At 41.2% G+C, this 16,294-nt stretch overlaps 1 protein-coding gene across 1 annotated transcript in view; it reads right to left on the bottom strand.

Moving 5' to 3' along the window:
• Window positions 1-16,294, bottom strand: part of Aoah (acyloxyacyl hydrolase) — a 205,263-nt gene that overhangs the window by 74,734 nt on the left and 114,235 nt on the right. The window contains exon 12 of the mRNA XM_041645717.1: window positions 12,909-13,000. Coding sequence (XP_041501651.1) covers window positions 12,909-13,000 — 92 coding nt within the window. The remainder of the gene's footprint in view (window positions 1-12,908; window positions 13,001-16,294) is intronic.

Genomic DNA, 16,294 nt, shown 5'->3' with positions numbered 1-16,294 from the left:
TCTTTATTCATTAATGGTAACCACAGCATACAGAGGGGAATCCTATATCACAGCATTGTTTATAGTATACATGTGGAATTCCAGAAGTTAAAGAGATGCTGATTGACTTGGGCAGGGCTCTCATTATGCAGCTGGGGATTCAATTCAGCCTGTTTATGCTCCTCTTGCCCTATCATTTTGCCTGAGATGTTAATTCTCGCAAATCTGGCTTGATTTGGACATCTGAGAAAACACATATGAAGGAACTCTGTGACTGTAAAACACTCTGCAGCTGTTTAGTGATATCATGAACTGGGTTGACGATTCTTTTTAAGCTTTATTTTTATAATTACTTTCAATTATGTGTATGTGTTTATGTCTGTGTGTAAGTATGGGCATGTGAGGGAAGGTGCCTCCAAATCCAGAAGAGGGCACTGAGTCTCCTGGAGCTGGAGTTAAAGGTCACCACCATGAGCTGCCTAATGTTGGGTCTGGAAGTAAAGTTAAGTTTTCTGCAAAAGTTGGCCTCTATTAACCACTAGCCCATCTCTCTATCCCTAGGTTGGGATTTCTTTCACTGAGTACCCCATATATGCTGAATACTGTGGCAAGTGCTAAGGCTGTGATGGTTGTATGAAGGCTGTGTGAGGTTGTGATTTCAGCCTTTGAGATGCTCTGTCTGGGTGCAGGGTGGATGGTAACAGCTATAGTGAGTCGCGTGATGTGACAGTGAGCACATGATAGAAGCTCAGTGAGAACCATCCAGTCCAACAGGAGGAGGGGACCTGGAGATGCAGATTGCAGAGCAGTGCGGGTTGATGCACAGCAGGGAGTAACAAATGGGGGTAGTTACTCAGTTGGTGGGTGTGACACCCAAAGTGGGGCAGATGTTTATGGAGATGGGCATAAGCTCCCTCGTAACTGGAAAACTGAAAATTAGAACAGCAGTGAAATGTTAGATCAGAAGAAAACTAAAAAAGTAGACAATATTCCGTATTGTCAGAATGTGGGGAAACATGTTCTCATTAGCTCTGGTAATATCAATTGGTAAAGCCCAATTTGGAAAGCTCATGGAACTAATAATGTATACAAATTGATTTGACAATTTTCCCTATAGAAATCTTTGCATGCATGTATGAATTGGCAGTACAGAGGGCTCACTGCATTATTATTGGAAATGAGACTCTGAAAATAAGTTGAATGTCTGCAGGAAGGAACCATGTGACGAAACACTATGTACTATTAAAAAGGATAAAAGAGGTTCAAAGTATTATTAAAGTAAAACATAACTTTTAGTATATTATACACAACATATCATTATGGGGAAATTGCCACATCACACTTACTTAGTTAAGTACAAATATCAGCATGGGAAGACCTAGAAAGCATATGGATGAAATTGCACTATCCTAATTGATCTCAGCACTTTCTTCTGGAAAGAAGTATAATTGGAACACATGAGGGGGGGCTTTTAATTTTTTTACTATCAGTGACTTTTTGCACATCAGAATGTTTTCATATCCTGAATAATTGAGAAGTAAAAATTTGCAAATAAGTGGAGGTTAGGGAAAGTCTTTGTAGGTACAAGGGTTTCTATGATGAGGTAGGGATAGTCCCTTCAGGTGGAGCCATGCATTCTACAGGTGACTCTTCCAGCCCAAAGCTGGTGCCTCAGTGTGCCTGGATTCTGACTCTTGTCTTTGTTAGGGTTTCATTTCTAGCTTTGTTCTTTCTTCCTATCAGATCATGCTATCACTGCAAGGATGCTTCAGAATTTCTAGTTAAAAAAGAAAACTTCCTGATTTAGGATTCCCATCCAGTTTTCACTCACTTTGTTCTGTAGTAAAATTCAATGCACCTGTGTTCAGCTGACCACCTCCGGTCCCGCTCTCCAAGCAGCCTGGCCTCCCATCTCATCCTGCTGCCATGGCAGGGCCCTGTGGCTCTCAGCACCCACTGTCACGCTCACTCTGATCTTCCTCCATCCTCGCTTTCCTCTTCCTGTAACACCACTAGGTTGATGGTCACTTCCTCAGAAGCACTTTCTTTATCCCTTTCCAGTCTGGTGGGCTGTCCCTTCTCAGTCCCCTGCTTCTAAATGACAAAGGGGGGCTTGTCTCAACCTCTGTTCTCACTGTTTCTTTGTTTCACTTCTGATGGGGGAATGTCATATATCAATCTGTTGATTTCATTGGTTAAGCAATAAAAAAACTGCCAGGCCCATTTGATAGGCCCATTCTTAGGTGGGTGGAGTAAACAGAAAGGAAGGCTGGGAGAAAGAAGCTGAGTCAGAGAGTTGCCATGATTCTTCCACTCCAGACAGACAGAGGTTAAGATCATTCCTGGTAAGCCAGCTGGTGGACTACAGCAGATTATTAGAAATGGGCTAGTCCAGGTGCGAGAGCTAGCCTAGAAGAGGCTAGATAGAAATGGGCCAAGCGGTGTTTAAAAGAATACAGTTTCCGTACAATTATTTCAGGTAAAGCTAGCCGTGGGGGTGGCCGGGTGCCGGGGACGCAGCCCGCTGCTCCTATTTCAACACACTTCTGCTTTAGAGCAGAGTTCTCCAAGTTTTGACATCAGAATCACTCTGAAAATTATTGAGGACCCTGCAGAGAGTTGTTGATATGTATGCATTAGACTAGTCATTATTTATGAAGACATTTGAATGAACATTTATTTACCTATTAATTCTGTTTAAATAGCAATAATGAATTCACTACATGTTGGTGTAACTTCTGTTTGTTTCATGTTTGCAAATGTCTTTCATGACTAGCTTAGTAGAAAATAGTCTGGATTCATTACTTCCACATCAAGTCATTATGGGCTGTTGTTCTGGGGAAGTATATGGAGAAACTCTGGTCTCTTGTACTTGTAGCTGAAGAATAGAGTTACATTTCAATATGCATTTTAGATAGCTAACTGTACGTAAATGTTTTAGATTTTACTTCAACACTTAAGAAGTGGTACTTTCTTACTGATTGGTCAAGAGAAATATGTAACCAGTGAATCTTTTGTACCGTGTCACATTAAAGTGTATTGGCATATCTTGTACTTTCAGTGAGTCTTTTACCCATGATAAGATTTTAGACATTTTACCCTGGTAATTTGAAGAAAATACTGACTCACTGAGTTGCAAGAATATTCTAAATAGCCGGGTGGTGGTGGCGCATGCCTTTAATCCCAGCACTTGGGAGGCAGAGGCAGGTGGATCTCTGGGAGTTCGAGGCCAGCCTGGTCTACAAGAGCTAGTTCCAGGATAGGCACCAAAGCTACAGAGAAACCCTGTCTCGAAAAACAAAACAAAACAAACAAAAAGAATATTCTAAATATTAGTACATCTCATGATAGAAGTTTGAGTAATTTTATTTCTTAGTATTATTGTGTATCTCATTAGAGAAAATATGAAGAGTGGGTCTTGGTCAAGCTCATAGAAGGAAATACAAATTTTCTGTAATTAAGTTTTTTTCTTTGAAGTTTAAATTTTATTCTTTGCAGCTAATAATGTTAGATATTTTCCTTGAAGTGACCTGCTCATTTAATTCATTTTAGATAAAATATTTGCCATATAAAAAAGTCTGAAAAATGTACTTTATTATATAGTCATTTTTCTTTTCTTTTTTCTTTTCTTTTTTTGAGACAGAATTTCTTCATGTAGTTCTGACTGTCCTGTAACTCACTATGCAGACCAGGCTGTCCTTGAACACACAGAGATTTACTTATCTCTGATTCTTGAGTTCTAGTATTAAAGGCATGCGCCACACACCCAGCAATATATATTCATTTTCCAAAATAAATAGGGTTCTATGAAAAACAAATTTAGCTCTCAGCCTACCTACATGTAGACACCAACATCCTATTAATACATCATTATACAGCAGAAGTCCTTACCCATAGTTGTATTTTTATCAAATTAAGTGATAAAAGTAATAAAATAATATTGCATTTTTACTGTTTCATAGGTGTTTCTGTTTTTGCTTTTGTGGCAGGGTCTCATGTTTTCCAGGATGATCTTTAAATGGCTGTGAGGCCAAAAAGGAATTTGAACTTCTGATCCTCTTGATGCCACAATCCTGAGTGCTGGAATTATGGGTGTGTGCCACCATGCCTGGTTTATATGGGACAGGAGATCAAATCCAGGGCTTTGTGATTGCTAAGCAATCACTTTACCAACCAAGCCACATTTCCAGCCTCACAGGTGACCGTTTTAAGTGAAGACGAGCCCCTTCTGTTTTAAGCAGGAAGTGGTAGAAATGTAGAACATAGTGGACTTTAAATGCAATTGGCTAGTGAAGGTTTTCATATTGCCAACATTAGCTCCCATTGCTTTTGATAGACAGTGCAAAGGTTACATGGTAGAGGCAAATTCTGTCTAAGACTTTTATGAAGATAGATTTTGCCTTGTGGGTCCCCTAAAAGGTCCTAGCAACCATAGGGCACAGTTGCAGAACTGCTTGCTGCTTCTGTCACACTCCCATCAATCACACACAAATCAAATGACCAGCTCTGAGGTTGTTTATAGATATGAGCATAATAATAGCAAAGCTAATCACTTGCAATGATATCACACGTAATTTGTGAATAATAAATTTAATAAGGTTATTAAGCCCACTAATGTTTAGTGCCTACCTGTCTTTTTTAAAAATCATGAAATTAGGTTAACAAATCTTGGCTGCAAATCCTTGTACTCTAATTTGCTTCCCCAAGTGACTGGGTTCAGAGTGATGTACCACTTTTCACAATTGTTCTTTCCTTTAATATCCATGGGATGGAGAGAATAGATAACCTTTAACTCCAAAATTCTGGGACATCTCTGATAAAAGAAAAATGTCCTTGAATGGCACGAGCGTGCCACTTTTAACAATGGCTCTGTCTACTTTCTTCAAAGCTTTTTCCATGTCTCTAGTCCAAGATAGTACATTTAAGTCAGAGGACAGCATTTAAACTACAGAATTCATTCTGGTTTGATTCATTTATACTGATCTACTGACCTCATTTGATGTGACAGAGTCATGCTATGGTCTTAGATGTGCCATCCTTCTGCCTCCACCTCCCCAGTGCTGGGAATAAGGGTGCCCACCATCACACCTAGTCTCTGGGTTTTATTTCTACCACTCTAGCTTGAGTTTGATATGATAACTTTGCTAATTGCTTTTTTAAATTTTTGACTTTTGTGACTTTTTATAGCTAATTTTAGCTCGAGAGAGAGAAAGAGAGAGAGAGAGAGAGAGAGAGAGCGCTTTGAGAGAAGATCTCTCATTGGAACCTGGGGCTCATCAATTAGGCTAAGCTGGCTATTGTAGGGTATTATTTTAAAGTGTGATGCACTTGTTTTTGCTGTGGAACATTTGTTTTAATGATGCAAAGTTGTATTGCATTCTTTTATGCTGCATTCGTTTAACTCTTTGAAGTTGCATTATTTTGCCTATCTAAAACACCTGATTGGTCTAATAAAGAGCTAAATGGCCAATATCCAGGCAGAAAAAAAAACTTAGGAGGGGCTGACAGGCAGAGAGAATACATAGAGTAAGCAAGAAGATTAACGAACAAGAACCAGAAAGATTAAGGAGCAAAAGAGATCAAGTAGTGAGAAAAGAAGTGGCCAGCCACCCAGCCACCCAGCCACCCAGCCATCCAGCCACCCAGCCACCCAGCCAGCCACAGAGTCAGAGTGAAAGAAAGATACACAGAAGTAAGAAAAGGAAAAGCCCAGGGGCAAAAGTAGATGGGATAATTTAAGTTAAGGAAAGCTGGCTAGAAACAAGCCAAGCTAAGGCTGGACATTTATAAGTAATAATAAGCTCTGTGTGTTTATTTGGAAACTGGGTGGCAGACCCCAAAAGATCAAAGAGAAAAATAAGAACACAATAACTACAGTTGACTGGCCAGTGAGCTTCAGTAATCCGCCTGTCACTGCCTTCCCCAGAACTGGAATTATAAGCATATACCACCATGCCTTGCTCTTTACACGGGTGCTGGGATTTGGATTCTGGCCCTCAGATTGGCGCATCAGGCACTTTACCCTGAGCTATCCATCTTCCTGGACTCACACCTTCTACCCTCTCTCTTTTTTTCTAGCTCTAAAGGCTACCCTACTCCACCCCCGCACTCTCAACCCCAGCTTCCAAGACTGTCATTTAGCCCTGGTTTGCAGAGCACACCTTTGAATGTGATTCAGATAGTCATTGACAGGCTCAGGTGGTTGTTTATTTATTTCAATGAAAGAAAGATTTATTTTAGCCTGTGGCCCATTATGGTAGGAAGACAAGGGCGCATGTGTGTGATCACATTGAATCTACAGTCAGGAAGCAGAGTGGACAAGGAGTGAGGTCTGGCTATAAACCTCCATCTGCTCTCTGTGACTCACTTCCTCCAGCAAGACTTTACCTTCTAAAGGTTTCATGACCTTATGAAACTGTACCACCAGCTGGGGCCCAAGCGTTTAAACATATTAGCCAACTTTTCACATTAAACAGCAACAAACACTAAATTTACTGAGATGACTTTAATGTTTTTAAATGATTTATAGCTTTAGGTTTTGATGTGAGATTCCCTCCTGTATGCTATGAATATTATTGGTTAATAAAGAAAATGTCTTGGTCTTGCGCAGAGCAGAATAACAGTAGGCAGGGAAAACTAAACTGAATGCTGGGAGAAAAAAAGACAGAGTCAGAGAGAAGCCATAGAGCCGCTGCCAGAGACAGACACACTAAAACCTTGCTGATAGTCCACGATCGTCATGGTCAAATATAAAATAATGGAGATGGGTTAATTCTAGATGTAAGAGCTTGCTAGCAATACACTTAAGTGATTGGCCAAGCAGTGATTTAATTAATATAGTTTCTGTGTGGTTATTTAGGGAGTTTGGGCAGTCGGATAACGAACAAGTGGCCCCTCCTACAACAAAGTTTATTTTTGCATTTCATTAACAAATAAATTGAAAAAAATTTTACTATTTTCAAAAATATTTAATTTTTTCTCACACCCTTTAACCTAAGGCTTAGGAAACATCATGGAAGAGTGGGCAGAGAGCTTAAGAAGCAGGGCTGGGGAAGAGAGCTGTGAAACGCTGCCCTCTGCCATGACCGGGATATCACACACACAAACTCACAGCAGCTGGGCTACCTACATAACACCTGCATGGGGGTCAAACCAGTTAAAACTCCAACAGTAATTGGGGAGATGGGCACTAGGACCCACTCCTAGCTGAGGAGCTACCAGCATTTACCTATGGCTCTTGTGGGAGGGACAGCAACTTTTCTTTCAGGATATAGCTATTGGCAGGTTGCTTGTGCCCCATGGTTGACATTACACCCATGCATACACATATGGGCAGCACTGATTGGACTCAGTGGGTTATAAAAAAGAATGAATGCTTTTGATAGGAATTTGGGTTCACTTGTTTTCCTGCTTGGGGTTTGCTGTGGAGGAAGGGTATATATCCAAAGAATGTAGTCATGACAGTATGACAGGAGGGTGTTTTTGTTGACGTTTTTACAGGCATTGAGTACCAAACAGTAGAGAACTTACTGTGTGGGAACCTGTCCTTTATTACTGACAAGCCTGCCTTTGTCAACACGGGTCTGAGAGGTTCAGATTATCTCCATTTTATCTTCAAGAACAGGCTGCTTAAGACGTGAATCTGTGTGTGGAGGAGAATGCGAAGTCTCTCTCCTCCAGAATTATCAGAAAAGTGGTTCAAATCCCATCATATAGCAGGATCCCATCTCCCTAGATCCATTAAACTGGAATGCTGGGGCACCTTCAGTCCAACTTGGCTTTATCATGTAAAAGAGGCCAAGAGGCTGGCATTCTATCCTGGGTGTGAGACAGACAGAGCATCCTATAACAGTGAAGGAGGCTTTGTACTGTACTGTGGGGGAGTTTGGGATTTTAGATGTTGCTTTTATATGAGAGCCACATCCTACTAGTACATGTTTTGGTGCTGTTTCTCATCCTAAAGATAGGATGGTTTTCATTAGACAAACCTGCTTTGGAAAGTCACCTGGACACAGGTACTCTTTTACCTTGTCAAGACGCATTTCATTTTCCCTTTTAATTCTCCTTTCCACAGTCAAGCTGCCCCCTCCCACAGCTGCTTTATTCTCCTAACTCATTCTTGACTCACAATGGAGAAAAAAAGAAAATCACATTATTCTAAGGTCAAGGGAAAAGATATCGTTAATAGCCATACAATTAAAGGAACTCAAAATTTATATAAGTGCCAGTTGTGGTAGTACACGCCTTTAATCTCAGCACTTCGGAGGCAGAGGCAGGCAGATCACTGTGAGGTTGCAGGACAGCCAGAGCTGTTTCACAGAGAAACCCTGACTGTCCCCCCAACCCAACCCAACCCAAAACAAAACAAAAAACCAAACCAAACCAAAACAAAACAAAACAAGAAAACAAACAAACACAAATTCATTTAAGTGAGCGGTCATGTTTGAATTTTGAGATATGTCTGGGATTTCATTTGTTTTCAGCTATGCCCAAGAGACTGCATTCTGAGAGGGTAAAGCAATTGACAGAGAGGGGAAGGATAGGAGTCAGCTTCTCTTATGAACTACATGCTTGCACTTGTATGAGGTATATTTCTAAAAATTATTGTTAATACCCATGCTGCAAGGCTGGTCACAGACGCCAGGGGGCACATCCCCAAGGTCTAGCCGAATGGAGAACTCCATCGGGTCTGTCCTATGTGCTCAAAACATATCTCCCACTGGTCTATACTACTTTTGCTCTTGAAATTTTTTGTGTGGTTAGGTATCAGACTCGGTGTCTCTGTCTGCTTTCTATTGCTGTGATTAAACTCTGACCTAATGAAGCTTGGGGAATAAAGAGTCACAGTCCATCGACAGAAGCCAGGGTAGGAACTCAAGGCAGGAACCTGGATGCAGGAACTGAAACAGAGGCTATGGAAGAATGCTATTTACTGACTCCCCCACTCCCCATGACTTGCTCAGCCTTCTTAAGCAACTCAGAAGCATCTGCCCTGAAATGGCACTACACCCCAGTGCCCCCGTAGTGGGTTGAGGTCTTTCCATATCAATCAAGAACATGTCCTACAGACTTGCTTATAGGCAACCTTATGGAGGCATTTTGTCAATTAGATTTTTATCAACTGAGATTCCCTCTTCCTAGCTTGTGTCAAGATGAAAAAATTCCAGCCAGGACACTCAGGAACTCATACATTTCGAGTTAAGTGAGTGACCTCAAAATTTCTTTTATTTTCCTCTTTCTATCAGAAGAGAACCTCAACCATTTGTTAATCTCTTTTGGATATTTTGTATGCCCTTAAAACCTTTTATTCTTTTAATGAAAAGAATAGTCTCTCATAGATTATCTGCATGTGCAATTTACATGATAGTATAATAAGATGATTTAATAGTAACGCCATTCATGCAGAGTGTATTGAGAAGTGATACAGAGAATGTCACCTCTCAGTGCTTCCCCTTAATGGATGAATCCATTGCAACTGAGATGCCAGAGGATTTTCTTTTCCATAAATAGGAGTTAGATTGCCTGTTTATCATTCTAGCTGAGTGGCAGGCAGGAAACACAGGTGTAGTGCACAGAAACAGCTGGTGAAAAGATAGCCAGAGGTCCCACAGTGCCCATAGGCACATGTTTAAACATGAGAATCGCCAGCTGTGTGGTGCACCTTCCACCTCCTTAGAAATCTTACAGACAACATGTAGAGCCACACCGAGCAAGCTGCACGAGCAGACAGGTTTTTTTTTCGGATAATGATACAGAACTGAGGGTGCTGCATTAACAGACTAGCCCAGAACAGAGGTAACTTCCACATAAGTCACAGCTGGATGGCCACTTCCGGTTTGAAATGTTGCTATGGTTTGAATGTGTTCTCAGAAAGTTCATGGACTAGAAACTTAATTCATTTGTTGATGGCACTTGGAGGAGGGGCTTCAGGGAGAAAACTAAGGTGGGATAAGGTCGTGAGAATGGAGCCTCTGTGGTGGTATCAATGGTTTTTTTTTTTGTTTTGTTTTGTTTTTTGTTTTTTGTTTTTTGTTTTTTGTTTTTTGTTTTTTTTTTTTTGGTTTTTTGAGACAGGGTTTCTCTGTGGCTTTGGAGCCTGTCCTGGAACTAGCTCTTGTAGACCAGGCTGGTCTCGAACTCACAGAGATCCGCCTGCCTCTGCCTCCCGAGTGCTGGGATTAAAGGCATGTGCCACCACCGCCCGGCGGTATCAATGGTTTTATAAGAGGAAGAGAGACTTGAGCTAAGAGGCTGCCTGGGACTTGTGGTGTGATGCCCTTGTCACATGAGGACACAGTAAAGAAGGCCCACCACTAAAACTGGCACCTTCACCTTGGACTTACTGGCCTCCTAAATGATGAGAAATAAGTGTATTTTCAAATGGATGGATGAATGGGGAATTGGAATGAGAGGACTAAGACAGGAGGGAGAAGGAAGAAGGAGATGAGGGAGGGAAGGAATATAAAGAAAAGCAGCTAAAATTAAGGGCCATTTGAAGGGATAGTACGGAAACTCAATACCTTCATAAATAAGAACCTTCATAAAATAAGTACATAATTGAAATGACCAAATAACTAGGAGATAGAGCCCCAGCTGGTCGTCTCTTGTCATCAGATGAAGCTTTCAGTACCAGGATTGAGTTATATCCATTTGGGTTGTTGGCAAAAGGGGTCCTATAGGAATCCCCAACCAACACAGGCCATTACCAAGATATAGGTTGATATTCAGAAACTGACAGCAAGATTACATTGAATATGGAGAATTAGAGCTAGTGCCTACATAGAGCTTCCATTACTATATTCTAGCATCTTTGGTATAGAAAGATACTTTGCTCACTACCAACGGGGAAACATAAATACCAAACCAGCCACAAACCATTTAATCTACAATGTTGTCCTGCCTGTAAGGTGTACTAGTGCAATGATGGCACAAACTTGCATGAGTAACCAACTAATGTCTGATTTGACTTATACACCCCCCACAAAAAAGTAGCAATAAAATGACTCCTAACTAAATTCAGCTATCATCAGAGAAGCTTCCTCCTGCAGCAGTTGGGAACAAATAGAGAGATCCAAAGCCAGACATTATACAGAGAGTGAGAAACCTTGGAACATTCAGCCTAAACAAAATGTCTCCATCAAATCCCTCTCACTGGGGCTCAGGGAATATTATAGAAGAAGAGACAGAAAGAGTGTAAGAGCCGAAGGGGATGGAGGACAGCAAGAAAACATGTACTTCTAAAGTAACGTGATCAAAGTTCATATGAACTCGCAGAAACTAAAGAAGCATGCACAGGGCCTGCATGGATACACACCAGATGGGATCCTAGAGCTGAAAGAGGAAGTAGATACAAACACCCAACCCTAACCTAAAACCCATCCCCAACTAATAACCATTTGCAAATGGAAATGTATTATTCTTCAAGGAAGTCTCACTGGGGAAACTATGTTCTTAACTACATTCTTATGGAGAGGCTGTATTCCTAGAAGTAGATGGCCAACAGAAATGACTCAATGGCCTCTTTTCTTTCTTTCTTTCTTTCTTTCTTTCTTCCTTTATAAATTTTATCATCTTTTTTATTTTGTTCATATATTTTCTCTTAGACATCAGACACTCCATTAGCCCACATTCAGTGACTAAGCGATAGCAGCTTGATCATCATCACTTACCAAATGCCCTTTAAGAGGTCCCCTCTGTCACAGACCATGCTCTTTTTCTCTTGTTCTGTCTCTCTGCCTGTCTGTCTGTCTCTCTTGTCCCTGCTCCTTCCCCCTCAACAAGTCCGTTGTGTAAGATTTGTTGCATGGTGCAATCTCTGCATCAGTCTTTGGCTCTAAAACCACCAAGGTATTTCCACAGCGTAATCCTAACAGTTACTTCTTACTAACCCCGCTTACTAATTGTTAGTAAATTTTACATGGGTCACAATAACTAACTTAAAAAATAGTTAAGTTTGACAATGAAACATAATTTGAAAACATAGCTCTGCTTTCCTTATATTCATATACAGGTCCTACAAAATTATGAGTCTGTTTTCTTAAAATTTGGTTGTATTTCCTGGTTTCTTTTCTACCCATTTTATGAGCCTAGTGTCTTTTGGAATCTGGGCCCCTTGCTCTTCATCCCAAAAGTCTACAGATAACTTTCATGAGCATTTTCACTTTGAGCCCAGTGGCTCTGTGCCACACCTACCATTGGCACAACTACTTTGTGTTGTCATTATATTTTCTTTGTCTTACCTATGTTGTTGGTTGCAATTGACTGCAGGAAAGGACACACCTTATTCACCACAAATCTCCTACGGTGTCCATGTCTAATTTATGATAAGTATTAAATGAGTATTTTTAAAGTGAATGAGTATAGGTAATAAACACATTATTTATGGGATGTGATGTTCTTTGTCAAGCACAAAGAAGTATCCATTAAAACTATAAATTGTAAGCTCTTGGGTGTTTTGCTGTTTGTAGCTTTGGAAACCAGGCCTGTTCAATATCCATCACTCGCAGGAATCTGATTTATTGAGTCATGACCTGTGTCCAAATCCAGAGCACTGAAGCCAGGAAAATCAACAGATCCCACAACTTGCAAATTTATTTTATCTATTATTTTTGTTACTGTTAGTTTCTTGAATCAAATGTGCAATCAGAAAAATTCACTGATGTGTTTGAGTATTTTCCATTGGATACAAATTGTAGCCACCACTAGGAACATTCCCTCTTCAGTGTAGATCATACCCTGTTGCAATGGCAGGACCATGTCAGTGGTATGTTTTGTATATGTCATTCATGGTCTAAAAGCAACTCAAAATGATTCTCATTTCAACACTGTGGGAGCAAACTCCATCTTTTATTCTCTCCTTATGCAGGTAAGCTGCCATGTGAGTGTATAGTGTGTGAGTGCGCACACAGTGTGTAAGTGTGAAAACATACCTGCTAGTAGAGTCCAGAAATCCAGTAACACCAGAGAGCTGGGGCCAGTCGAGCTCATCAGTCAGAGCTGCAGGCAAGTTGAAGAAGGATTTCTAGAGGAAAGCAATGATAAAGTAGTAATTATCAAATGGTCGCTTGTTTTGTGCTGGTGCTGAGAACACCCAGAGTGTGTAAGTCAGTCTTCTTGAGCCTTTGGAATCTAAGAAGAATGGCTCATCTTTGACTATCACCTGAGAATTCACAGTAGTCAGAATCCCTGGCTTCCATGGTGGAGCAAGAGGAAGAGAAGGAGTCTCACACATTTGAGAGGGATGCGCTGGGACAGGAAATCTCCAATCCTGAAATATTCTGAGATCTCCTACATCTTTCAGTTGAGTACATCAGAAGGTTGACTACTTAAAGAAGTAATTGTCCTAAAAAAATAATATTGAAACTCAAGTAAGAATGCCTTTAGTCAATAAGTTGATGCCTTTGACTTTGGGAGTCTGAAGCAATTCTGAGAATCAAACTATGGCTCCCCCCCCCCACACACACACATACAAATATGCAGCTATATTGAATATGGCCTACTGTGGAAATGTTCTGCCCTTTCCATCAGAGGGTTAAATAAGACAAAACTCTACTTTACAGATTACACACCAGCCACTCAGCAAACTTCTCCAGCATCAGCACATTTTGAAGTCAAAACATGTGTTCAAGACTGCAAGCCATTCTCAAGAGGCTTGTGAACTCCACCACTTTGAGTTGGCCAATCACATAAGAGTGTGAGGCCAAGTTCTGACCACCACAGTGAGGCATAAAAGCCCAGTGGACCCAATGCTGGGTGTGCTTGCCTTGTTGATTTGGCATAGCCACATACCTTAGGCAAAAATAAAACTTTTCCCTTGTCAAAGTACTTTGGATTTTTTTTTCCTGTTCAACTTATTTACTGCCATGGGCACCTCTGTGAGAATCTCAATTTACCTGGTACTTGTTATGTGGGCATCAAAAGGCTTTTAAAGTGATGATATGACTTTTGAAGGAGAAATAAGTCATGGTCATGAGCCAGCAGCCAGCAGTAAGAGCTCAGAAATGGGACAGTTCATACAGGTGAGGACACAGTTGCAGTTAATCAGGAGCTAAGAGGCCAGGATCCCATTTTAGAACAGTTAGTGTCAGGTTCCATCAAGACGGCACTGAAATGAAGTCAGTTCGTGCTTCCCAGGAAGAGCCTGTTCCTGTGTGTTACATCTCGCCTGATCTTGTCAGTACTTTGGATTTTATAGTCATTTTCTAGGGACCCAAGAGCTGTTCTATTACTACCATCTCAGAAGATTTGTGGTGTGAATATGGAATGTGACCTCTGAAACCCCTATTAGAATTTAATCCCTAGTGTGAGGCATTCAGAGAACAAACATGACCAGATTATGACGTATAGAGGTAGAGTTTTGAGGAGGTAATTAGGGCTAGATAGGGCCGCTAGGGTGGAAATTCATGATTGAATGCTGTTGTCTTTATAAGTCAAGGCACAGACACATATGGTCACAGTCACCATGCGATGTTTCACAGGGGATGCTACTACATGTAACCTCTAGACCTTGAACCTGCAGAGCTGGAAGCTAAAGTGACCTTCTTTGTAGTATATCGTCACTAACAAGAGAAAATAGACTTATGTCCCCTTATGGCTATGGCAGAATGTCGAGAGCATATATCCTGGACTGTTGTTCCAGTAATGTTCATTTCAGTCACATTCTATGGCTGATATGAACTTGTGGAAGAAAACTGTATCTACCTATGATTGCTTACTATTCCTTTAAAAAAATGGATCCTAGCATAAATCCTTCTAGGGGCCTAATTTCCAGAAGGAGCATACCTAAACAGATGTGTTTGGAAGCCCTCTACTATGTTGATTTAGTTGTTAAAATTAGCCACTTAACCAACAGGTATTCAAGTATGGCCATGATCCCTCCCTCCATGTTTTGTATCTTTCCCAGGGGACTGGGAGACAGGGGTGGGGAGCATGGTCAGGAAGGTAGTTTCCTGAGGTAAACCTGCTCTGTTACTTCCTTCAGAGGAACAGAAATGGACACTTTGAAAAGAGGCTCCTAGAATATCTTAACAGAGCATGAAATCCCTGACTGAAGCTTTGTCATCCTTGGTGCTTCCCCTTCAGACGTTCTGCTCTGAACCCTTTTGCTACAAGGGCTCAGCTACTCTACATTATGGTCTCTGTTTCTTCTACCGCTGTGAGTCAAGTCTTCCTCTGTCTGTTCTGCTCCCCCCCCCCCCCGCCCCCGTATCTTTTTGCTTACAATGCATGTTTGCTGTAGGATCCGAGAATATTCAACTCTGCTAGCGAAGGCAGGGAAAGCAAATAGAATGGATAAAATGTATAAGCCATATTAAGCAGATCTAGGAGTAAGCAGATGGCTTGTGAGATGTAGGCATAATTTATGAGCTGGTTCCCTGTAAGACGTGTTGAAAGTTAAGAGAAGGATGTGTTCCTCCCCCTCCCCCTTCCCCCTTTCCTCTGTCCATAAAGTGGTTACTCTGATTTGGAAACCCAGATGGAACTAGATTTTGGGGTCTGGTGGGACTGCTTTCTTCTACAGGAAGAATGAGTCAAGAACTCTGTTAGCATGGGGAGACCTGTCTTAAAATAATAGTGGAGGAGAGGAGAAGAACATTCTGAAAAATATCAGCAAGGGAAGAGCTTCCCTCTAAAAATCAGATCTATATCCAGCTCTACAAGGGAAACACACACTCTATGATTTGAATGGTTCCCCACTCCATGCAGCCACTGTTTACTGTTTTTCCCAATCTGTCAAGTGACTGAGGAAGAGGACATGCTGAGGGGAAGTATAGGTCAAGTGGGGAAATGGCAGGTGATAGTGTCTTTGGAGTTGTGATCTTCAATGCTCATTCCCTTAGCTCATTTCTCTGGAGGACTAACTGGGTCTCATTTCTTTGGGTAGTTTCTGAAATTCTTACTAATATCTTAGAAGCCCAAGCTGCTCTGGTGCCATCTCTACTAACTCGGATTTAAGCTGTGGTGAACAGCAGCTGGTGCTGAATTGCAACTGCGACCCCAGCGAGTTCACATTCCAAGGCTGTAGCCCTGGAAGCCTTGGGCAACCAGACACATACAGTTAACCCAGATGATTTGAATAACTTCAAAATAATGCAGAGCCGTGTTTCCCTCTTCAATGTTTTAGATTTCACTTGTATTTTGGCAAAGCCTGACTGTTTCTGGGAGAAGCTCGTCAGGGAAGACACAGTTCTAGCAGTTCCTTGGGTTCAGTATTGTCTGACACGGTAGGGCTTTGGGAAAGATCTGAAGACATAGTGAGGAATAGGGTAGCTGGTTGAAAGACCAATGCAGTGCAAAGCTTGTACTTAGGATGGAT

This window comes from Microtus oregoni, unplaced genomic scaffold (assembly GCF_018167655.1).
Source record: "Microtus oregoni isolate MIOR12 unplaced genomic scaffold, Mior012 000115F_ref0000277, whole genome shotgun sequence".
In the NCBI taxonomy this organism is placed as follows: Eukaryota; Metazoa; Chordata; class Mammalia; order Rodentia; family Cricetidae; genus Microtus; species Microtus oregoni.
This window is presented reverse-complemented; position numbering and strand designations above follow the sequence as displayed.